Source organism: Artibeus jamaicensis, unplaced genomic scaffold (assembly GCF_021234435.1).
Source record: "Artibeus jamaicensis isolate MK-2021 breed Jamaican fruit bat unplaced genomic scaffold, CSHL_Jam_final scaffold_1689, whole genome shotgun sequence".
In the NCBI taxonomy this organism is placed as follows: domain Eukaryota; kingdom Metazoa; phylum Chordata; class Mammalia; order Chiroptera; family Phyllostomidae; genus Artibeus; species Artibeus jamaicensis.
The window spans coordinates 5,416,850-5,442,589 of NW_026522029.1; the positions used below are offsets into that span (position 1 = coordinate 5,416,850).

A 25,740-nucleotide genomic window follows, 5' to 3' on the forward strand; every position below is an offset into this window, starting at 1 on the left:
AACTCTGAAAATGTGAAGATTTGCTCCAGATTTTCATTATTTGGTCTAGTAACACCTTTACACAAATACTGTAAAACTTCTAATAATAGTAATGTCATCTCAAAGAAAATTACGCCGAATTGCACATGACCATTAGAGGTATGAGAGACACTCTTAAGTCTTAATTAGGCACCTAGTACTAGCACTGTCTTATACATAAGCATTGTTTAAACCTGCTTTAGTCATATATGTTAACTTGGAGTGAGGTAATTCATAGAACTGCTTTATTATTATTACTCAATGACAAATGCATTTTTATTTCTACATAGATATTAAATAGAAAATTTAACTTCATTCTTTAAAAATCAATTTTTGCTCAGGATTCAGAGAGGAAACAAAGGAATAAATCATTTCCCTCCAAAGAGGCCAGTTTTGTTTCATTTCCAATTCATAATTCACTTAATTGATCATTTTTTTTAAGAATCACTGTGACTTAAAATCATGACTTTCAGATACTTGCTTGAGATTAGAAGAGATTTTGTGGGAAGTAATCAGAGGCCATAATTTACAAACGTACCAGGATACACATGAAAACCACGCTTTATTTACACATTAGTCTTCTGACAAGAGAGACAAGACATGCCTAATTATCCTACCAAAAGCTGTAGTGAAAACACAATACTGAAACAGTTTAAAAATAAGGCATTTTGTGGTGACTGCATGGAGGCTGTGGATGTGGCGAAGCCTCCAGCTTCCCACTGGATTAGGGTCAATGTGTCCAAACAGCTCAGCCTCAGTATTAAAACGCTGCCACTCAACAAAGATAAGATTCAGTTCCTGAGAAAGTTAGAGATCAGAGTTTTTTATGTGTGTCAAGTTTGTGTCTCTAAACATTTTGGCAAAGTATGGGTAGCTTTCATTCCAGGTTTGGTTTTGGGTTTTGATTTACTTACTGGCTTGAAATGTAGCACACTCAGTTTTTTTAAATGCAAATATTAACAGCTTGGTTCTATAGTCAAGATTATTTCTGCTTCTACACGAGAACCATTTATCTGGCTCTCCTAGAGGAGGGCAGAAACTGGGAGGTGAGGAGTTAAGTTCCAGAGATATAAATAAGAGATGTTTACTTATGGAATAAAAGGGCCATATCTTGTGTTGATCAAAGCAGGCACCAGTAGCAAAATTCTAGGTGTAGAAGACAGAACACAACCAATCACCAGCAGGTACCAGGCACACTTACTGGGCCGTTTAACAACCGGGTACATCACAGTTGTTTATCAGCGTGGCAGGTATTGCTAAGGGGAAGGCTGGGGGCTTTCTGTATATTTACCCATTTAGCAAATAATCCAAAATGATGGGCGACTTTTGGAGCCAAAAGAGAAAGGAAATCTCCTTTCGGCTAATCTCCTTTTGGCTAAAAGATCTGACATTTGTCTAAAAAAGAAAATAAAACTCCGAAGATATTGACATAATCTATTATGATGAGAAGGTATTAGCTCCAGAGAGCTAGAATGTCACAGTAATCAAGATTCACCAAAATGTTCACTTTTTTTGATCAAATAATCTCACCTCTAGGAATGCCATAGCTGAAAATAATTTTAAATGGTAAGGGAAAAAGGAAAGTCATTATTATGATTGCTCCTGGGTGGTAAAGGACTTGTAGTGATTTTTTTTGTCCTGATCCCTTTTTCCCTGTGGGACTTCTGAATACAGAATTGTGGCAGGGCTGGGATCCAAATTTAGGGCTAAAAACCCAAATCCAGGCCCTAGACCTCTTTGTAATTGGAGGAGAGGTTTGCCAACCCCACAAAAGGGACTGTCACTCAGGACAAATGAAGCCGACTTAAACTGCTGTCCTCACAAAGAATCTCCAAAGACAGGGCACTCCCTCAATTAATTTATTCCGGACAACAGAACACTGTTCCAGAGAGCAATCTGGTAAGAAGACAGATGGAGAAAGGCAGGCCCCTGCCCCCCCAGCCCTGCCTGAGAAGTGGAAATGCTGGGGTGGGGTGGGGGGGGGTTGGGGGCGCATGTGAAGATCAAAGAGGGGGTGAGGGGCCCCAGATATCTCCCTTGTACTGTCCAGAGTCAGTTGAATTAGGCAGAATAAGTTTAAAGGGGGTGATTCCAGGAAAAGTTCTAACAACACTGCTTGAAATTCTGTTGAGTCATTTAGGAGGGTAAGGGGACAATATCCCTGAGTACTTTTAGCAGTGATAATTCGTCACATCGGTTTGGTATGACTTAATACAGAACAAGTTAATGAGATGGCTTTCCTGGCACCTGCCTAGGGGATCAGCCTGGAGGTGGGGTGTGCCAACCAGGAGGGAGGGTGGTGAGACAGGCAGGAGACAGAGCACAGACACAGGAAAATAACAGCACCAACTAAAAGTGAGACGGGTGGGGGAGGGGAAAGGGAGGTTGCCCAGTGCTAATGCCACTTGATAACCTTCCCTGTGCCTAGACCTCAGCCCAATCTCTCCCTAATGACAATGATGCTGTCACCTAAGTCTTGTACCAAACCCGTCCTGTCATGGCCACGCCAGCCAGCCTTCCTGTGTCAAGGGTTAACATTTCAGAGTATTTCACCAGTTGGCAGCAAGAATACATCAAAGATGTTAAAGCTGTAACTCCCAGGTGATTTTATAAAACTATGTATGTATTTAGAGTATGGGGAACCATAGCACCTCTCTCCTTTACTGAACTTTGTTTCCAAAGCTTAAGTAAAAAAAAAAAAGACAACTTTCTTAATTCAACGGAATAAAGTCATTTTGTTGTTTGTTTGCAAAAAGGGAAGGTTTTAAAAAATCAAGTTTTAGTTGAAACAGATATTCCAAACAAGTTCAAATGATCATGAATTTTGGCTTCTTCTCCATGTTTTCCTCATTCTCACAAAGACACATACTCCGCTCATTTCTCTTTTTCCTTATCAAATCTTGGACAGGAAACTGTGCTCCTCTCAAACCTTTCCACCAAGGTGAAGCTCTTCAGTCAAAAGTATGGACCTGCCTTCCAGTCTAGACAGTGTTTTATTGATTAATGTAAATCTGAGCATTTTTCTCGGCATTGGCAGCAGAGCAGTTCTGTTACCATGGCCTGCTGGGTGGAGTCTAAATGTCTGGAGTAAGAGTTATAAAATTAATAAAGTACGTGACTAAGTACAGAATGATTCAAGTACTCTGGGATTGCAAAGTATAGAAATAAAAATGGTAATAGAGTAATGCTAGAAAAATCTCTGAAGGAAATAAGGTTCGAAGTGGACTTGAAGTATGGAGACTACTTTGGTTTGGCTAGAATGGGGCATCCACGTTGGGTACTGATGAGAAGTGAGTTTGCACATTGTCGAGAGAATTGTTGGAGGCTATTCAGTGGTAGAGCAGAGAAAACTGTGACCAAGGAAAGGACACAGAAGCCTATTGGTTAATTTCCTTCAAATCTTAATGATCAGAGGTCAATAAATAGTGAAAAGTTTATTTTATAAAAAAGCATGAAAATACATCAAGAGAGGACAGTTAGTTTAACTTTTTAAAGACAAACACGTCTCAGGTTTTTGTACCACCTTAAATCATTAACATCCAAGTCTGACACTGACTTACTGTTAAACTGGCTAGTTAATTTCATCAACCAGAAACTAAAAGGACATGTTTTTCACTCCTTAGAAAATAAGGTGCTCACACAAAGCAAATGAAAAATCCTCAGCTTAGGGCCGTATGCATTTAATTTTTACCCAGATGCTAAGGGTTGGTTTTTGTTTTTTTTTACCTAGATTAAATAAGCTTGTCTACCTTTTTGAACTTCAGCTTTTAAACAAACATACAGCAAAGATGGAGGGAGAGATTTTAGAAAACTGGAACAGAAGTCAAAGGCTAAATTCCTTGAAAGAAAGGAAATGAATCATTCCCTTTTGTGTTTCGGCCTGGCACAGGCTTGGCACGTAGTAGGCATGCAAGGAACATTGGCTAATTAATTGCAGAAGGCCCTGCCAACAAGAGGATTAATGCTTGGACAAATCCCAAGCTACATTCCTGGACCAAATATGTGAAAATGTTCTCAATTCCACACCATCAGACTCTAAGTCCCAACAAGCTCCAAATGCTGAGCTAACTTTGAAATCCAACCTAATGCAACAGTAGTTCTATATCCTTCGCACTTTGCCTTTAAAATATGGGGCCTAGAGATTTTTAGCACATACACCAGTTGGCAGCAAATCTTGTGCAGTTTCCAAAATCCACTTTGATTCTTTTTGTAAGTTAAAATAGAATCAAATTAGCACCCTGGACTAATGATAACCGGCATGCTAATTGCACATCTATCAGTAGTTAGCCATGGCGACCTGGAGCCCCTTGCTTTTCTCCCAGTCTCAGTTTTCTCATCTGTAAGATGAGAGAAATGAACATTTGAAAGTCTTCCTTGGGGAAGTATATTCAATTTACTTTGAAATACATGAAAACTAGGAAAGACTGATGGGTGGAGTGATGGACTAATATATACTAAAGCAAGTAGGGTAAAAGTTAAGAAAATAATGTAGGCAGTAGATATACCTTCCCCACAGAAACCTGATCAATCCTCCCAAACTCCCCTCTTTCCTATACCTGGAAATGGCACCACCACTCACCAAGTTGCTCAAAGCAAAAATCTAGAGTTAGCCTGAATTCCTCTTCTTCCCTCACCTGCAATCCATGGGCAAGGCCTGTTAGATCCCCTTGCAGAAGCTATCTCAAATCCACCCACCTCACAGCCCCTACACTCCGTACCAGCCCAAATCATCCTCTTTCACCTGAACTAGAAGGTTCCCCCTTCTTCCACTCTGGCCCCCTGCCCCATCACAACGACTTTGAAATGTACACCAGACACCCTCCAAGTTCACAATTCCCAGTGGCACTAAGAACAAATGAAATCCAGGCCCTGACCCTGGCTTATAGCCCCCCACTGGCCCCTGAATACTTTGATCTCACGATGTCACTTTGAACCCCTCTTTTACTAGGTGGCAGCCACACTGGCCCTTCTGGTCCCATAACACTCCTTCCCACAGTACAGCCTTTGTGCTTTGTGATTCCCTTTGGCTAAAATTTTCCTTTCTCAAAATTTTCCCGTGGCAGACTCCTCCTTTCTACTCACTCAACTTGACGCTGACATGTCCCCCTACCCCCGGGAGGCCCTCCCACACCCCCTAATCTAAATGAGACACTGTCTCCTCATCCTGATCTGCTCTTCTCAGAGCGGGAGAGCGCATTGCTCAGGAGCGCATCCTGTGGTCCTACTGCACTCGGGGTCCAGCTCCGTGCTTTCCTACTGTGTGACCTTGGGTAGGTGACTCAGCTCCTCTGCGCCTTGGTTTTCTCACATGTAAAATGGAGATAAATGCTACTTCACGGGGATGCCAAGTGACTGAACATCAAGGAGAACGCTGAGGAGCGACGCCTGGCACGTAGAAAGGGCCACTGAAGGCTTTGCTACCATTACTGATATGGCAACAATTTACGTCTCCTTGTTTATTTTCTCTCTCCCAACAGGAATGTCAATTGCGTAGGAGATTTTGTTTGCTTTGTTTACTGCTCTGTCCCCGATGGCAAGGCACATTACAAGCACTTAGCAGATGCTCAATAAATATACTGATTAAAAAAATTCTTATGCTCTTATATTTGACTGTGGTGCTATTTCATTTGCCTTCAGTAAACATTTACTTACAATCCAGCATTTTTTTTCCTTTGCTTAAGTTCCAGGAATTATTTGGAAGAAATAAAGCGAGGAAGCAATATTTGCACTGTATCTTAAAGATTCCATTCATTCTTAATTTGTGATGAAAAACATTCCTCTTTCTCATTAAAAAAAACACAACCAAAATAAATAAAAAATCACGTTGTTTAAAACAAAATCAGTCAGCTTCCTTCTTCTCCCCCAGTTTAGCTAAAGCACTGTAAGCAGGTATAGCACTCCCCTGTTCATTTCATGCTAAAAGTATAACACATATCTTTTCAAGAATAATTTAAGCAACGACTAAAAGAGAATTTTTGAAAAGGTTGTGGCTAAAGCATGACAAATCCATCACCTTAAGTCATCCGCCTCCGCTGTCTGAGGAAGGTCCTGCAGCCCCTGCACCCACCAGCTACACCCAAGGTGTGAGTTAAACTGGGGCCACACCGCTGGGAAGGGAACAGGGGACCCTACTTTATGTGCAGCAGCCCTCAAGCCTTAGGGGATTTATTTATGCACTAATATGCTTTTGTTGTCTAGCACAATAATCAATGAAAGAATAAGCACTATTTGGTTACTCATACAGCATTATCAATCCACAGTTTAATATGTTATATATTTCCAAACTGCAATACTATGGGGGTTAAGACTTCAATACGTCTTTGGTGGGGAGGTGCCCACATTCAGCTTACAACATATACCTAGGTATATGTTACATCGTTACCTGAAGTTACAAACTTTTCAACTTGTCAAGGTAATGTTTCTCTTTAAGGTAGACACAGGACATTTCTAAATGTTGATACTTAACAAGAAAGGCCATATTCATTGCTGCTTCCAGTTCTCTAGGCCTGTGTTATCTCAGGGGTTAAATTAACAGCTTTAGAACGATGAGAAATATGATTAGATCAGGAATCTAAAATACTAAATACGCCAACCCTGTCACAAGCAAGCAATGATTTTTTTTGCCCCCTAACTGCACCTGACACTAGTTTAGCAACCCTATGACATACGGAGTATTTTCCTCACTTTATCGATGATGAGGTGACCGGGCCCAGTTTACACGGCTGACAAGCGGCAGAGCCGAGACTCCACCACAGACGGCGTTGACCCCAGACCCGCATTTGAAGCCACACAGCGAAACGGTGCTTCGCCAGAGTTCTGTGTAAAATTCCATTAAACTTCACTAAAAACCTATTTAGATTTATTTGGTCAAAAGATGGGCTGGAGGTTATCATTCCCCTTCCACTATTATGTCTATTAACATAATAAAGGCAATTAGTCTTAAACTGTGATATAGCAAGTAAAATTATATGTATTAAATCCTATGTTTCTATTTAGTTACATAAAAGAAAAAAGAAAAGGGCCTTTGCTCCCCTCGACTGTCCACTTAGTTACATAATTTTTAAAATAAACAAACGAGGCACTCTTCTTCCCCTCAGCGAAAAGATTCCTACTACAACCACATGAAGTATAAATCTGGTGAGAAAGGGACTTGGCCACATGGTATGAGAGGACCACAATGCAGCTCAGCTGTCACTTTGGGGGTGACGGTCCCCAGCAGGAAACCCACCAACAGTCCAGGGAGGTTGTACCCTGCCCAAAGACAGGGGCACCATGTAAGCACAAAAGAAATTCTGATCATCTCCCCTCATCTAGTCAGGCCCCCAAATTTAGAAAATAACCACAAAAGAGCTGTGAGCTTTCAAAAAACATTTCTACAGATGCTTCTTCAAATGCCACCAGTACCGGCGATGGAGAGAAATCGTATCATAGAAGGTGAAAATTTTGCAAACTGTGGGTATGAGAAAAAATTATACATATTTCCACTTAGTATTTCTGGCAATATTTCCACATTGTTATTTATAATAAGAGGGTCCCGAAAATGTTAAAAGTGCCAAAGAAATTCCCATATGCATTATAACAGCTGGACAGTGGATTCATATGCCACAGTTAGACTATTGTTTATTCTTTCATTTAGTAAGATATTATCCTAAGAGATTATCTATTGGCCTTTCAAAGCTCCATTTCCAATCACTATTTTGGTTTACTAAATGCAGTCTAGCTTGAACCTCTAAAACAAAGCTATGAAAGAAGCAGTAAAATATTATCTACCTAGAGACCAGACCTCTGGCATATTTCCAAGTCCAGAAATAGAAAAAAACTACATACACACATGTTCCAGGGGTAAAGAGCCACCCCTGATGTCTAAGCAAGGACAAACGGAACAAAAGAGACTACCACCCTAGGTTCGCACCTGGCCCAGAGGCCGAGGGTCCGCAGGGGAGAAGTCAAGCAGCACCGCCCTGGCCAGCGGGACCTCCACAAGGTCAGGTTTTTCTTTGGAAAGCAGAGATGCGTGGGAGAAGCATTCAGCATAAAGAGAAAACAAAGCTGGAGAGATGGGCAGAGAGTGAGCAGCAGATCAAAGGCAGCTGAGGAGGCAGCGGCTGGGAACCACAGACACAGCCGGGCTCGCCCGGGTCTGGGCCTTAGCAGGTCCTCCGGGCACAGGCAGGAGCGACAGGAGCGTAGAGGCCACCGGCAGCTACGCCGCAGGATGCTGGCCCTGAGGCCTGGGCGTCTGTGCAGCAGCAAGCCTCTCTCCACAGGGGCAGCCACAACAGCCTGGGCAATGTTTGTGGGTGGAAAAGATCACAGACTAAAATATACGGATCTTTATGGAAATACACATGGAAATGTGTATTTGTCATAGTCATGCCTAAAACAGGGATTATTCTAATGCAAAACGATTGGGGGAGGGGTGGGGACCTGAAACTACAAGCTACACGTGTCCCCTCTGCAGATTCTCCTGTACCGCCCTTCTTTCTCCCTTCACCTCCATCTCTGTCCCAGAATATCTCAACCCAAACTTCTAAAAGACTGCCTTCTCCTCACGAGAAAAAGCCACGGAAACAGAAGCAAGCAAAATAAACTGCCGGAGCCTTCTGTTAAGGTTGGTAATACAGAGAAACTCACAATTTCACGTAATTCCAGGAACGAGGAATAAAATAGGCCTGGATCTCGTGGAGACTCCAGCCAGAGGAGGATTCCAGAAAGAATCTGGGCTCGGGAAGAAGCGTCTGTGGTCCTTCGCTCCAGGGCTCCCTCTGTAATCACCGCCGCTCAGCCTGCCCTCGGTCTTCCTGCTTACTCACAGTTTCTTCTCTCATCATTTCAGGCGGTGCCCGAGCCAACCTTGACTCTGGCTCCCCACCCTGACAACCAGCAGTGTGTTCTGGAAATATTAACAACTCCCGGAGCGGCCTGACCACTTTGAGGATGGAGCTGGGGAGAGAACGGCAGCAGAGAGCCCCCACACAACATGTTTACCACACAGACCCCACATATGTAGAGAAACGCAAGAGCACTGAGAGCAAGAAAGCGCAGTGACAACGGGACGTCGATGGGAACGACACGAAGTCGGACTCCCAGGAACAGCAGAACGCGACTGTCAGGGGCTGAGGGTTGGGGAAGTGAGGGGGGGCTGGGAAAAGGCTATCTAGGTACGGACTTCAGTTACAAGCTTAATAAGGCCGTGCGACTCAGAACACGGTGACTGCAGCTGATGTGAACTAGAGTCACGTGGACGCAGTGACGTCCCGAGCCAACACGTACGGCGGCGGTCCATACGATTATGAAGGAGTAAGAAATGGGAGGCTGTATAGTTCCGTAGGAATTCTTTTTCCTCTGGTGGGAGCAACAGCCCTGGGGCCTGGCAACAGATCTCCTCCCAATGACGGCACCTCCATTTCCAGTGCGGCCAGCAGAGGAAACCAACAAAACAAAAAGGCAACATACTGAAACTGAATGGAAAACTGTATTTGCAAACTGTATTTGCAAATCATCTACCTGACAAAGGGTTATTATCCAAAATACACGAAGACTTCATACATCTCAACAACGACAAAAAGCAAACAACCCGATTTAAAATTGGGCAGAGGATTTGAATAGACATTTTTCCAAAAGGATGTACAGATGGCCAACAGGCACATGAAAAGATGCTCAACATCACTAATTATTTGGGGAATGCAAATAAAAACCACAAGGAGGTATCATCTCACATCTGTTAGAATGGCTATTACAAAAAAGACAAGAAGCAAGTGTTGGCAAGGATGGGCGCGCTGTTGGTGGGAATGTAAATTACTGCAGCCACTATGAAAACAGTATGGCGATTCATCAAAAATTAAGAATAGAACTACCATATGATCCAGGATCCACTTCTGGTATTTATCTGGGGAATGAGCAAATAATTCAAAAAGACATATGCTCCCTTATGTTCACTGTAGCGTTATCTACAATAGCCAAGATGTGGAAACACCCTAAGGGTCCCTTGATAGATGAGTGGATAAAGAAGATGTGGTACAGCCCTGGCTGGTGTAGCTCAGTGGATTGAGCTCAGGCCTGCGAGCCAAGGGGTCGCTGGTTCGATTCCTAGTTGGGGCACAGGCTTGGGTTACGGGCCAGGTCCCCAGTAGGGGGTGTGTGAAGGGCAACCACACATTTATGTTTCTCTCCCTCTTTCTCCCTCCCTTCTCCTCTCTCTAATCCCCTCCCCTCTAATAAATAAAAAAAGTCTTAAAAAACATTTTAAAAAAAGATGTGGTACATATCCACAATAGAGGACTACTCAGTCATAAAAGGGTGAAATCCTGCCATTTGTGACACGGATGTCTGCTAAGTGAAATAGAGAAAAAGATAAATACAGCAATGAACAAACTCATAGAGGCAGAGATACCAGGTTGGTGCTTACCAGAGGGGACAGGGGAGCGGAGGGAGGGTGAATCGGGTAAAGGGGGTCAACTGTGTGGTGACCGATGGACACTAGTTTTGGTGGCGAGCACAATGCTCAATTGAACATATTCAGATGTTCGATTATAACGTTGCACACCTGAAACATATAATGTTATAAACCAATGTTAGATGGATGGATGGATGGATGGATGGATAGACAGACAGAAACTTTGAGTGCACGTATCAATTACATGCTACCAGTCAGCCAGTGGGTGACCTGTTTCAGCACCAAGGAGCCTGTTCCCGCAAGGGCTACCTACTCAGAGGCACTACGGCCCTCCCGGGTCTACCCTGATAGGCTTCCGAGTACATTGCTCTGAAGTGCGTTACTATACATTCTTTGCTGCGAAGCTAAGCCCCTGTCCACGGACACAGGACTCAGGAGTTACCCCACCACGTATCAGGGGCCACTGTCACTTTAGTAAAGCTTTCGGTGGTAGTACGCAGCCAGCCTGCCCCTGGACTTTGGAAATATTTTCGGGTTGTAATGAGGTGAAGCATAGGTGAGTTTTATTCCCCCCGCCGATGCAACGGCAGAGAGCCCTTTGTGCCAGATAAGGGCGATGGAACCAAAACCAAATTTCCAAAGTCAAAATATTGATTTCTTCCATTCTATACCTCTCCGGGTGTTAACATCCTCTTTTTCTTGAACACCACAGAGTTCTTCATTCTGACCACTGCTCCGACATACAACAGCCAAAGCCACGTTGCCATGACAATTCCCTGTGCTCTCTTATCTCTCCATCGTGAGTTCGTACTCCCGCTGATCCTCGGGCCTCCCCTCACCCCCTCCTGACCCTCACTATTAGAGTGACCCACACCTTTCCCAGCCAGTTTCTCCTCAGTATTTCCAACCAGTCCAACCCACATCGCTGTTCAAGGAGCGGCACAGACAGCTTCGGGGTTCCAGCTCCAACCCTGCTGAGAGGCACTGGGGGAGGGTTCGTGGAGAGAGCTGGTGACGTCCGCAGTCCGGCGCAGGAAGGCCCAGGCCCTCCCGGTCACTCCCCACTCGCTCGCCGCCTCACTCGGAGCAGCTTCCCTTCCTGCGAGCTCCACTCACCACGCGTGCCCTACATAGGTGCACCACTTTCTTTTATTTTTACCCTCCCTTTTCTATGTTTAGATACACGATTGTGTTACAACCGCCGACAGTATTCAGTACAGGGGCGTGCAGTACAGGGGTGTAGCCCAGGGGCAGCGGGCTGTACCATTGAGGTGTGTGTGCAGGTGCGTGCCTCTGTGACGTTCACGTGACAAAATCATCTGACGACGTTTCTCAGATTGTATCCCTGTCATTAAGTGACACATGACTGTATACTGTTTAATTTAAATTTTCTGGGACTAAAGCTTAAGTGTTTTCACCAAAAAGAAATAAAAAGGTAAATACATGAGGTGATAGATGTATTAACTGTGGGAACCCTTTCACAGTGTGTACATATCGCAAATCATCATGTTGTACACTTCAAATATATGATGACTTTGTCTATGTCTCAGTAAAGCTGAAAACTACGATAAGGAGAAAATAATTCTGAGCATTAAGTTTTTAGTACAATGTTAATACAATTTAATTATAATAAAGTACTAACATTTTATTGATATAACATAATTTGGTCTTAATATACTCATTTAATTATAATCTTATGCAACTTAATTTGTTTAAATGTCTGCATTGGACGACTAACTCGCAGAATTCCTAAAAATTTAACAAACAGTCTCATGAACCAGTACAGCCAACTCCAGAGCATCACTGCAAAACCTCTCATCTCAAGCTCCGACTCCTAATTGGAAATTCATTCCACTCTGTCTTAGGTCAAATCCCTAGGAAAGCTTCTGACGGGCCCCATTCATCTTTTTAAGCTCCAGAAATCACAAGTTGCTGACCAGCCTATGAATTGCTGGCTTCAGTTGAAGGGCCTGCGGCTTGCAGGGGAGGTTGAGATCAAGTGATACAGAACAGAGATGTCTCAGCAGCGGAGACAGCAGGGAGGACAGACACAAGCTAAGCTTGCACAAAAGGTCACTATAGATGTTAATCATCCATCAGCCATGACCATTCCTACTACAGGTCATTTTAAGAAGAGAAGCTCACAGAAATGGCAGTTGTCAAGAAAGGGCTGCACTGTATTTAAAACCCTGTATCTAATGAGTGAAAGGTTCAGCAGGCACTCAGCATCTGCCATCTTATAGTAGGCCTTCCTGAAACTCAGAAGTCGGAAAGCTAAACACTGTGTTTTTCCCGACTCCTTTACAGCTAGCATTTAGGATGCAGGTTTGATTCCACCACTAGGGTGCAGGACACAAAAGATAGAAGGCAGAAGGGAAGCAGAGCTCCATCAGCCTGAAGTTTTAGCTGCTTTCAACTAGCAAAGATCAGGAACATGTCACTGTCCAGTCTCGGACAGTGACAGCTAAGGCGCTAAGGACAGTGACAGCTATGCCAAATTCAGCACTCCAGCACCTAGTCACTAGTTCACAGGCATCAAGAAGTTGTCACAGCCATGGCCAGATGCTAAACTCCAAACTTCAACAGTTACAATGGCAACAGCAAGGACTATGGCCAGCCCCTGAACACGGCTACTGTGGTTATCTTCTTGATACTACTTTCTGCCACTTTCCTGACTGTGGCAGGGGTGGCAGCCCCCATGGCCAGCTGTTCCATGGTGCCCTGGAAATCATTCTCCCTGACCTGGCCTACAGTCCTGCCCTCCAGCCCTGGCAAAGATTCCCTGAGCTGCTGATTCCTTACACTATAGCCCTTTCTGCTTCTGGCACCAAACCCTAATACTGCTGGGTTGATTGTGGCGCTATTTTTTTCACATCTACAGTCATGCTGTTCTTTTTCAGACTTACAAAGGGCCCAACCAGGCAAGACCTCATCATTCCATTCATTTTACCCAATGAATATACAGTCTCCCCAGAACTGCCATCTCATGTTCCTTCTTCTGTTTGCCTCTCACAGGTGAGTGCCTTCTCCTCTGCTCAGCCAGCTCTCTGTGACCTGAGACATCTACCCGTCCTGGGCCCTGCAGGAGCACAGTCCCCCCGTTCGGTCATGCCAATTATGTCAACCATGACCATGGCCAGCTAAGCTCAGGGACCCTGAGCCAAAAGTGCCCCTGGTGCTTCATCCACGACATCCAGGAGCAGGCCCCCACCCAGAAACTCACCCTTCCCCTCTGTCATCTTCCCCTTTTGCAACCCCTGGTCGGGGCTGAGGGGATCAGGCACAGCTGGCTCCAGTGCAGACATGTGGCATCAGCCCCACAGAGAGGGGCTAGGGCGGCGAAGGCAGCCTCCCTGGGGCACCACCCATCCACAAGCATTTTACCGACAGCACTGTGAAGAACATTTCTTACTGAGAGATCATTTGTTAAAGCTAAAACAACTAACAAGAACATTCGGCTGTGGTGCCAGCTAACCACTTTCTGACTATTTAAATCTTAAATCTTCATGACTATTTAAATCATAAGCTACAGCATTACGGAAGGCTAAACATGCCCTGAAAATCTGTGGCACAGGATAATGACAACCCTCTTCCCAGGCTCCAACTTCCGGGTCACCCTGGCCTCTGATGACACGCATGCGCGTGATGGCCTCGCCGACCAGTCAGCGCACGCGCGCCCTATGAAATTCCAAAAGAATGCAGACTTCACCAAGAGGCAGACGTGTTACATGCAGATTTTCTTTTTTTTTTTTTCCACTAGTTTCCTACAGAGATTCTTAGGCCCGAAACCAAAACAATAAACGGAACCCGAGTTCCCGTCCCTGCTCCACCAGCTTCCTGCTGGGACTCCCAGGCAGAGCCACCTGCCATGGCTAAGCTCCATTTACTCATCTGCAGGCCAAGGGCACTTGCATGGACGGTTATGCCTCCTTCCAGCGGACTGACTGCGTTCAAGCCCAAACAGAAAACACAACAGCACAAACACTTAAAGAATAAGAAGAGCTGCTGGTACTCCACAGCTGCTTCAACCGCCTCTTCAAAAGAACCACCACGCCTCGCAGTCCTTGAAGCCTAGAACAAGAGAGATCCACTTGAACACAAGGAATGACTACTCTCCCATCCAGCTTGGTGAAACTTTATTGCAGCCAAGTTTGTTCTGAACAGGGGCTGCACACATAGGAAAATTCCTAATTCCAACATCTACTCATTCCTACGGTCATCGGAACATTCTCTAGGCTACTCGCCTCAAGATGAGTGAGCGAACAAGCACCTTCCTGGTGAGTGAATCACGGAGCAAGTGGGCAGGAAACACACCAACAAGATGTCATTCCCAGCATCATGTGCACGACTTTGCCAGTCTGTTTAACCTAGGAGTGTCCAGGCTCTTACCCATAACTGCTGGAAATATTTTTTTTTACAAGAGGAGCAAAATTCATGCTAACTCTCTGTGTGATTGGTAGTAACTGGGGAGTAACTAATTTATCATGTTGTTTAGCCACACAGATTAAACTGCATCGCCACAGACTTTGTTTAGAAACAGAACCAAGCAATAAAGCTCTTATTTTAAGTACTTGCCCAATGTTCCCCCACATTTAACACCCACCCAAACAATTCAGAATTTTTTGGGGGGAGGGGTTCCTTTGAATAGAGAAAAAGGAAGGAAGGCAAAAAAGTTGTCAAACATAATGAAATAATATTTTATCCACAGAGTGAAGGAGGGGGACTCAGCAGTTTCGGTTCATGGTCCTCCCTGTGAGTCTGCGTGACCTTCGGTGTATTCGACTTTCCAAGCCAAGCCTCCATTTCCTCATGCACAACAGGGGTGACAATACCTGAACTCAAGGTGACAACCATGTGCAAATCTCTTCATAAGCAATAGATGTGTGCCGACATACAGACCCTTATGAACGAAATGAGACGGGGGCACAATGCTCTGGTACAGGGCTGTTGCTCAGGGAAGGGCAGCCAGTATTATCCCAAGTCTCCAAGTCAGGCTGCTCCTATTAGTCTGAGAGCAAGGTTGTCGGCGTGCCGCCGCCACCAAAGGGAGTTTGATGTGTCATGTCACTCAGCAACAGTACGGTATGAGACAGCTTTAGTTAGCAAATCTAATTCTGCTCAGAGGGAATTAAATTTTTCATTAGCATGCACATTCCAACTGAAATCAAACACTGAATTTAGTGAACAGTATCCTTAGCTAAAATTAATAATGTTTTGACAAAGTGTTTTGCCAAAAGACACAGAGGTAGGTTAAAATACAGTTCTGTGAGCAGAGGTAAGGAAGATTTTACCATTTTAACAGATTCCATGGCCTAATTAGTCAGTACATGGAATTAACATTGGAGAAGTTGATCACAACGGGTTTCTGCAATAGACAGTGATTTTCCACAGATGGTCCAAAGAAATCCCAAGAGGGACACAAACTAATCTAAATACAAAAAGTCCCTTCTATGATTTTTATTGATAAATCACACCCAATTCCATGGCTGTTCATTTTCATGCACAACACATGTATTTACCAATAACCCACCCACATTTAACGCTAAAGGTCCAACTCCCAGGCACAGCTGCAAAACTCCTGCTGTGTACGCCATTCGTAAACTGAAGGCTGATAGTACAATTGTTTAGAATACAAAAGTGGTATGCAATGACATTCAGGGTACCCATTTCTCCCCCTCTACCCTCCACCTCTACCCCAAGTACTTCTGTTGCCCTAGTGCAGGGAAAGCTGGGGAAAAAATTAACAGGGTGGTCAGATTTTATCCTACAACACTTGCCAAGTAACTCTTTTGGTGATTAAACAGATACCACACTATACACTTCAGCAGTGTTTCAAAGAGTCAGTGAAGTACCTCCTTCATGTGTGACTTCCATGAGATCATGGTTAAAAGGTATTATTAGGGAACCAAGCCTTAGAAGCAACACAGCAATAATAACACAGTCTCAAGTTATGTTTTTAATAGACCATTGTTTTAAAAGCAAAACATCTTGTCTTGGTTGGTGTGGCTTCAGCCCGGCCTGCAAACCTAGGGGTTGCTAGTTTAACTCCTGGTCAGGGCACATGCCTGGGTCGCAGGCCAGGTCCTCAGCAGGGGGCGCATGACAGGCAACTGATAGATGTTTATCTCCTCTCACACATCAATGTTTCCTTCCCTCCCTCTCTCTCTAAAAATAAATAAATATTCTTTAAAATTTTTTTTGGAAAGTGATTAGTTTGGAATTTCATTTTCAAAATGGTACAATACAGTATTAAGTTTTAAAAATGGCATTACCTAGAGTGATCATCATTTTCTCAATGCCAAAGATAATGAAATGATCCTCCAACAGATCTCAGCTACCTAAGAACAAGCAGCATGAGTTTAGAGAATCTTACTTGACATAAAAAACAAAGAAAAACGGCCAGCAATACTTTTAAATTGTGCACATTAATGTATTATTCACATCCCAATTTGTGAATTTGGGTAAAAAGCAGGATTTAGATAAAAAGCAGCTTTTAGATTTAAAAGAATCAAAAATGATCATCTTTTAGGCAAATCAGTGTCTTGGTTTTGGTCTACAGCCAGTATGTGTTTGGGATTTTTTTTTAGAAAAATGAGTTTTATAACAACTGTGTACTGCTGTTGACTTCAAAGTAAATGTTTTTGGAAAAGGCCATTTCCTACAGGATTGTCTCCCAGCATCGCATCTTTTGAGGTCCTACCCTTCCCTTATCTCCCGGGCTCTGGTAACCCTCATTTATCATTGTGCGTCCCACAACCAACTGCAGGAGAGGACATGTGACCAGGCCTAACTGGTCATGTCACCCACTGCCCTCTCTCCACAACTGGTCCAAGCGATGGGCACTGGGCCAATGAAAGTCCCTGCATGAGATTTGTCACTGGATCTGAGAAAAGGTGAGACGTTTTAAGGGCTCTGTATGACTTGGGGATTCAAAGTCACTTTTCCTAGCACACTGAGAGCAAGTGGAGAAGGAAGCCAACCCAGAGGAAAAGAGAATCAAACAAACTGAGAATGTGAAGTTGGCTGGGCCCGCCTTCTGCCCGGGCTTTCTTGTATGAAAGCCAATGCATTTCTTCTTAGCCTACATGAATCTCTCTCGAGTCCCTGTAACCTGCTACACTATCCTCACAAATAAACTGGCTTGTGAATTAGGAATGCTGTTCCTTTCCTGCTGAGGTGTAAACTATGTACATATCACAAGGTACCTATTATAAAGCGGATAACCATATGCAAAGAGTAACAGATCACCTGGACTACCCCATTAAGGTAAATTTTATTAGAGGGAAAAAGCCGATTTAGCTTAATTCTATTTGGCTCAGTTTAAAAAAAAAAAGCATTTATTAATAAAGACTTCCTTTTTTCTTCTCTTTTGGAGTATTTTCATTTTGTAAAACTGCTTCTGTTAAGCGCCCTCATGTATTTCACAGTCACATGTAATTAATTCCCCATCAGAGTAACAGTGAGATGCAGGATAGCCTCTCACAGGCTTCTCTAAGAAAAATAATTTTAATTTTGTGTTGAAAATTCTCTGCAAAAAAAAAATGTCTAAAATGCCTGAAAGGTTTGATTTGTAGCTCACTGTTCACATGGCAAACCCAAGAAGAGAAGGGAAGCCTCTGAATAGAACAGATCAGAATGATTAACTCTGAAGCCAAATTTCTTTTATAATTCCATAATAGTGTTAAAAACCTTAAACTTCATAAACTGTAGCAGAAACACTGAACCCTCTATATTTCTTACTGAGGCTCTAAAACAGTATCTCTAGCATAAGTGTTAATAAAACTAAGTACCTTAGGATCTATGAGCACAGTTTGTCTTTTCTCAGGTATTTTGATATGTCACAAGTCAAATCATGGCCTTCAAAATGTAGGCTCTGCTCCCCTGGGCCATTCTGGGATTTTTGAAAGGGGTGGGAGGTGGGGGATGCTCCTGGGAGCCGCTGTAAAGCAGCTACATCAGGACCAAGGGGCTGGGATTGGGGGGTAGTGGTACTTGGTGCTGTTCTTTCCCCTGGCAGTCAGTCAACCACGACTCTAACAAAAGAGAAGGCAGGGTCATGGTGGGCACATTTTCAGCTCCATTTTTACTCGACTAGCAAATTGTGTTTTCCCATAAAATTGGCTAGGCTTCCCAAGCAAACCAAGAAAACCTATTAATCATAAAGTACAGTACTAATATTAATATTTCATCTACATTATGGGCCAAATCAAAATATTCATAGTGTTATGAGTTGAATAAGATTGATGGTAGAAAAAGCATTAAGCACTTCTAACAATATTATTTATGAAAGAAAAAACATTTCAAGTTCCAACTTAAAAAAAAACCATATAGTAGACACTTATAATGGAACTACTGACATTTAAATGATTAATATAATTTCCCCTCTATTTTTCAATTATTCTATAATGTGGATTTTGTGCTTTTATACAGAATAAGATTTCATACACACATAAAACTACTGAGATGGACCATTACAGGTTCTTAGCCAGTGTTTTTCTCCTCCTTCACTTCTTACCTCCCACTGAGCTGATCTTAACTCCATTCAACCAAAACATGTCCACCTTTCAAAGCCAGGCTGAGTTCAAAATTATTCACAATTTCCTCCCCAACCAGCCAAGTCAGAAAATAAGAGCGGGTGGCAAGGACCTTAGAAAGACATAAGAATAATTTCTATAAATGGGCTACGCACACCCAGATGAGCATCATTTCTCAGAAAAGATGAGTTAAAACAAACACACACACAAAGCACACAGATCTCTTTAACACGAGCCAACTATTTCATCTGGTGTTCAACCAAAATACAGCAATTGGTTCCAGCATGGCTGGAAAAGTAGGACTCGTCTTAAAAATGGTATAATACAAACACAATCTATAAAATATACTATAAAGTAAAATATAAGTTATATTATAAGATACATTATAAATAAAAAAATATATTTTGAGGGTAATTTAAATTTCAGGGCTTTTCAAAAGATAATTTTATTTATATTCCATTTCCCTCCTTTTGTAATGCCTCGAGCACCGAAACCCTGAGCTGGAACCCCACGCCATTTTCAGGGCAGCATAGTAGGCCACAAACTCAGCAGCCCAGCTTCCATCAAAATTCATCCCAAAACTCGCCTCTGGAGTTTCAACCTTAAGAACTGGGAGAAAGTGAAGAAGACAAAACCCTTACCACAGGTATTCCGATGCATCACTAAGCTCCTGCTGACTTGTGAGCTTCTTGAAGACGGAGAGAATTTCTGACTCATTTTTATATTTCATATTTTTATACTGCTAGTGCTGGCTCACATGGTGAGCACACCACTAAATGAGGAGGGAATGGCAGGGTGTGCCAGTAATAATATAACTTTCTATGCTTTCTTTTTAAAGCAAAATAAGCACTTTTGGGGGGGAACATTCTGAATAATATTTGTTCAGGGAGAAGGAGAGCAGTGAATCCGCCCCTCTTCCTCCACCAAGTCCCTCACAACCCCAGCCTCCACGCTCCCCAGAGTCAAGCTCCTGAGAAGGGACAGTTTTAATTGAGGATATTCATTCTCTCTACCAGAATGTAGTACTGCAAGGAAATTACTTCTCAAAATTGTAGAAGAGAAACAAAAATAACCAGTTAATTAAAGGAGACACAGTTCTAATCTTCCAATATCCAAATACTTCGCCTCTGTCAAATCACAATAAAAAATTGATAGGCAATGGGGACATGGCTCATGTGTGTGAAATTCTCCTACAACACACTCTCAAAACACAAGGTGCCCACCAAATTCACAAACTGCTTAGGTCTTATAAAGTAAAGGCAACATATGAAACTATTCATCTGAGATTGATCGTACACTGACTTCGTAACTCAGAGACTTGAAAGATTGTAGATTTGTTTTACCATCAATTTACATAAATTGGGGACTGGGATTGGGGGTGGGAAGGGGTGAGGGAAGAAATCACAGACATTTGTCTCTTATAACACGAAGTTTTATAAAGTACATCCCAAGATCTCAGAGGAAAAACAATATGTATTTCCCAAGGAACACAGAATAATGTGCCCCAAAAAATCAGTTTTAGTATTAAACTGAATAAAGTAAAAATGGTGTGCAAATTGAAAGGGCCAAGTGTAAGTGTCTGTCCTGCCACTGTGGTGGAAACTCGGTACACATGAAGTGCGTGTGTCAGTGAGTTGAGTCCAGAACTTGAACCCTGTGTTACCAAGGGCCACTTCAGTCCTCCCAAAAATGTTACCAAAAGTTGATAAGGCAGGGAAGTTTCAAATGTAAGGTTCATGAACGTCTGATGCTATTTTTTTTTTTTAACAAGGGCTGCCTCAGCCATTGTTTCTTTTCCTTAAACATGGGTGAGAAAACTTTCACATTGCAAACCGAGGAGACTAGTGATTGGCTGTAGTTTCTCTCACCCTTCCCTTCATTAGCACTATCTAAACAAAACTCGCCACAAGTCCCAAATTACCCACTGAGCAAAAACAGCGACAACAAAGAGATCCAAAGGAGAAGGGTAGAGATTGTTCTAAAAACATACTCTGAAGTAAAATCAAAGAAACTAATTCTGGTCACAGGACTATATGATGAAACAATTTCACCAGTGGTCCGAAGTTCAACTTCCTTTACTATTAGGTAAATACAAAGTTCAAGGGAAAACACTTCTCTTTGCAGAAAACATAAACCACAGGGTTGTAATTAAGGAGCAGGTCACTAGTTGGATCAAGCATCTGTGGACCTGAAGATTCTCTCAGGAGCAAGAACGTACTGATGCGAAGTCCTATATTAACACTAAATAAGAATTTAATTAAGAAATTCTATGATTCTCTCAGGAAAAGCCTCAAATTAGGAACCATATCTTTAAAGAGTTACTTTCAAATGGCCATTACAGATTATAACAAAAGAAAGAAAAAAATAAAACCCTATGACAAAGCTAAAGACAAGTCACTGCCAGAAAAAACCTTCATTAAGTCATCTGGGTGATGGTGCTGACTTTGGCTGGCCCCCCCATCCCCCACGAAAAGGAGAAAGTGGAAGAGTCCTACCCCACAGCCCCGAGCACCCCACAGCCCCGAGCACCCCACAGCCCCGAGCACCCCACAGTCTGGTGCACCCCATGGCCCAGAGCACCCCACAGTCCAGAGCACCCCACAGTCCAGAGCACCCCACAGCCCAGAATACCCCACAGTCTGGTGCACCCCACGGCCCGGAGCACCCCACAGCCTGGAGCACCCCACAGCCCCAAGCACCCCACAGCCCCAAGCACCCCACAGCCCAGAATACCCCCCAGTCTGGTGCACCCCACGGCCCGGAGCACCCCACAGCCCGGAGCACCCCATGGCCCAGCTCATGCTTCCTGCATGGACTTTGTCAGAAGACAGTATGAGATCATTCCCCGCTATTATTACGTCTTATGACAATAGTTACATTTACTCTGGCATTGTTCGGGTTTCTAAATGGCATTTATGTATATAGTTTAATAAAGTTATTAACCAAGACAGAGTGCTAAGTACACTTTTCAATACTTTATCATATTGAAATATCCATTTCTCTTCCAAAGTTTAAATAAAAGGGAAAAAAAACCAACGGTCAGGATGAGTTTCTTCCTATATACCTTTACCCTGTACTTCCTGCTTTCCAGACTGAATCCCAACAGTAAAGAATCTTTGTCTTCTCTGGAGATAAAATTTATGTGGTTTTTAATCACACTCAGAGTTCTAAGAATATCTTCTCCAAGTCCTTAATTTCTAATACTTAAAGTCACGTCCTTAACCTGCAAAAAGCTTGCTATTTTACAACAAATGTTTAAGCAAAGGCATTTAAGAAAGCCATTTAACATAATGCTTAACATGAGGCTACTAAGAAATTAAGAATACTAGTTTTACAAGATTAAAAGTCTTTAATTACAACTTGCTTAGAAACAAGATTAATCTCAGAGGACACATTGTGGCATCCTTTGGAAATTATTAAAGCAACGTGTATCCTTACAAAGTAGGTATAGTGCCCTGGCTGAATGGCTCAGTTGACTGGAGTGTCCTCCTGGATCCTGCGGGTTTGATTCCCAGTCAGGGCACACATCTTAAGGTTGCAGGTTCCATCCCCAGTCAGGGCGCCCCCACACGGCTCATTAGCCGTGTCTCATACTGTCTCATCAATGTCTCTCTCACATCCATTTTTCTCTCCCTCTCCTCTCTCTCCCTAAAATCAGTAAACATATCCTAGGGTGAGGATTAAGAAAAGTTTCTTTTAAGTAAGTGTAGTATTTGGGGTTTTTTTTTACTGTTAATGATTATAAAATGTGCTACACCAATTAACATAAATTATTCCCTTTATTTTGGCTAAACGTTTAAAATAAGACAGTGTTTTCTCAACACAATATTACTAAATACACTCAAAATTGGAATTACTTTTTAAAATATAAAGGTTACTAATATTAAAGATATGTCTCCCCAACCTATGAACTTCCTCCTCAATCAATTTTAAACTATTCTGGAAAATAAGTTATAGTCTCATCTATGCCCCAACTAATCAAAACAAAATACAAAGCAACGATGCCCATGTTCTTACTATTCCGATGCCTCGGACTTGAACGAAACGGCACGCAGACCAGTAAGTGCTGAATATGTAGTGTTTGCGCATCACAGACAGAAACTGATTGCGTTCTAGTCCTGAAGCCCTTCCTCTACTGTCCACACACGGCTCTGAAAGTTTGAGTCAAGGAAGAATTTTTGGATTCACCAAACTACACAGAAAAAGACGTTTAAGTCTGCCAAAGTTTTTAAAATTAACAACAAAAAAGAGAACCTCAGAAAAACCAGTAAACTTAGCATGGATGCAACGGACTAGACCACAGGAGGAAAATCTCCCTTTGAGATTCCAGGGACACTGGAGTGAGTCTGTGCAGAGGACACACACACACACACACACACACACACACACTCACATCTCTACACGGCATCACAAACCATAAAGTCCAAGGACGATTCAAGAGGTATTTCCAAAGGGAGCAGCTGAGGAAGGTGGGGGAAGGGGAGGAAGAGATGTTAAATTTTCCTCCAGAATTTTCTAGCATTTTGTAGCAGAGAGATGGGCTGATTTTTCTAGCCCAAATCACAATTAAGCAGCCAATTATATTTCAAAGCTCTATATTCCATAGAGCCCATGAAGCAAAAACAGTCCGATTTCTAATTACCTTGTAGTCGTATTTCTCTCTCCTACAAACGTCTCTGGAAACAGGACCACATTCTAGCGGTGCCGAGCCGACCCACGCTGCTGCCAACTACAAATACGTAGGGGCTATTACACACTGTCAGATTCCATGGTTCCCGGGCCGATCCAGGCTTGAAACTGACAGCAATGTCATCTACGTAACGTGTTTTGCAGCAGACTTCACTCGCATAAATGACACCAGGGCAGTGGGGGGGGCCTTTTGACCGACCGCTTCAACAAAATTCTGTAAAATCAAAGATTTTCAAAACATTTTTTTCTCAGAGAGGCACCTAGGTCCTCTTCCTTCGAAACCCAGACAAGTTGACAGCTCCTCGCAGGCACACACCACCGGGGCACCTATCACGCACCGTCCACAACCGTTGCCCAGGCACCTGAACCACCTGCGCAGAGTCAGGCTGTCAGCCCCAGGTGCTGCCAGCGCGCAAGAAACACTGAGGCAGCTAAGCCCTCGCTGGTAACCTCAGCACCAAGTGCCTCGATAGCAAAAACCTTTCTCCCCCGCAGCAAACGCATGAGACGGTTCCGAAGGCAGTGCTAGAGCCGCGAGGACCTTTCCCACCGGAGTCGAAAACTCCGCGGAGGGAGCCGGAGCTACGGAGGTAGGCAACCCTGCTCCGGTCCCCGTTCTGGGACTGCTCGCCGAGCAGCAGCCCGGAGCTCAGTTTTCCCGGCGGCGAAAATGGGATCGCTGCGGCCACCGCCGCCAGGCGCCCGGCACACCCTGAAGGTCTAAGATTCCCGGAGCCACGACGCCCCGGGGAGGGGCCGCCGCCCCCAGGGCGCCCACCCGGACCTGCCCGCCACCCCAGCCGGAAAGGCAGGGCCGCGTACCAGGCTTCACGGTCTTGAGGCGGAGGGGCTCGCGGAAGTGGCGGATGACAGCCAGGGTGTCCCGGTTGGTGAGCCCGCTGACAGGAGTCCCGTTCACCTCCAGCAGCACATCGCCGGGGCCGGGCGCCTTGCCCGAGACGACGCAGCAGGTGCCCCCGCCGGGCTCCTCGCGAAGCCGCCCCAGGTAGGGGAACTCGCCGCGCTCCGCGCCGCCGCGGATCTCCACGCCCAAGTCGCCCGGGGGCCCGGCCCAGGACACCGTGCACTCCTGCACCTTGCTGAGCCAGTGCTTCTTCTTCTTCAGTGTCTTCGACATCCCGAACCCCGCTGCACCATGGAGGAGCCCCCGCGCGGGCGGCGGGGCCCCGGGCGGCCCACGCAGCCCGGCGAGGGGGGGCCTCGCCGCTCCCGCGCCCCCTGGACCACAGCCCGCGGGGGGCCGGGCCACTCCAACCCCAAGACGCCCCGCAGACACGCCTCACGGCTGCGCTCCTGGGGTCGGCCGGGATCCGGGAGGGCTACCCCAGGTTAGACTGCAGAAAGGAGAAGGGAATCGTCCCCAGGCGGCTCCGGAGGGGTTTCGGGCGGGGTCACAGGCGACCGCTGGCCCCCGGGCACCGCGCCCAGCGGCGGGAACCGCTGAGGCCAGGGGGGCGGGCAGGTCAAGGGGGAAGAGCCCAGACGGGAAAAATCCGTGGGGGGCGCGCAGAATCACGCGTAAACCCCTCGCTGGATCGATCCCGGCCGCTGCCGTGGAGCTGGAGCTCAGAGACCAACGCCTGCCCAGGCTGCCAGGAAACTGCCGCTTTCAAACCCGCCGCAACCTCCACCTCCCCCGCCCCAGCCCGCCCCTCACCCAGAGCCCCGCCCACTCCCACCGCGCGGCGCCCGGCGCGCTGCCGTCACAGGCCCGGCGCTTGGGAACCAGCCCCAGCCCTCGACACCCGCGCGGGGGTATTGGCCCCCGGCGGGCAGGGGGCGGGCCCTCGCCGAGAATGAGAGCCACCGATTGGCTGGCTGGAGTGGGGGAGGCGGGCACTAGGATGACTGAAGTTTAAAGAGCGTGAAAAAAGAAGTTTGAAGAGTGAGGGAGGGCGAGGGGAGGGGCAGGGGAGTGGAACAAGCGCCGGATCGCCAGGGCCGAGAGGCCCTTCCGCAGTGGCTGGAGCCGAGAGAAAACTCAGATGGGGAGAGAGATCCAACTCTCTGAGGAGGAGGCGTGGCTGTCCCGCGGGCGGGGTCGGGCGTGGAGCCTGAGGGAGGGGTACTGAGAGGAGCGGG

General features: G+C 44.9%; 1 protein-coding gene across 4 annotated transcripts in view; it reads right to left on the bottom strand.

Moving 5' to 3' along the window:
• Positions 1 to 25,270, bottom strand: part of MAGI3 (membrane associated guanylate kinase, WW and PDZ domain containing 3) — a 184,782-nt gene extending 159,512 nt beyond the window's left edge. For all 4 annotated transcript variants that reach the window (XM_053656000.1, XM_053656002.1, XM_053656001.1 and 1 more), the window contains exon 1: positions 24,460 to 25,270. In XM_053656000.1, coding sequence (XP_053511975.1) covers positions 24,460 to 24,775 — 316 coding nt within the window. In that variant the 5' untranslated portion in view covers positions 24,776 to 25,270. The remainder of the gene's footprint in view (positions 1 to 24,459) is intronic.
• Between the last annotated feature and the right edge of the window lie 470 nt (positions 25,271 to 25,740).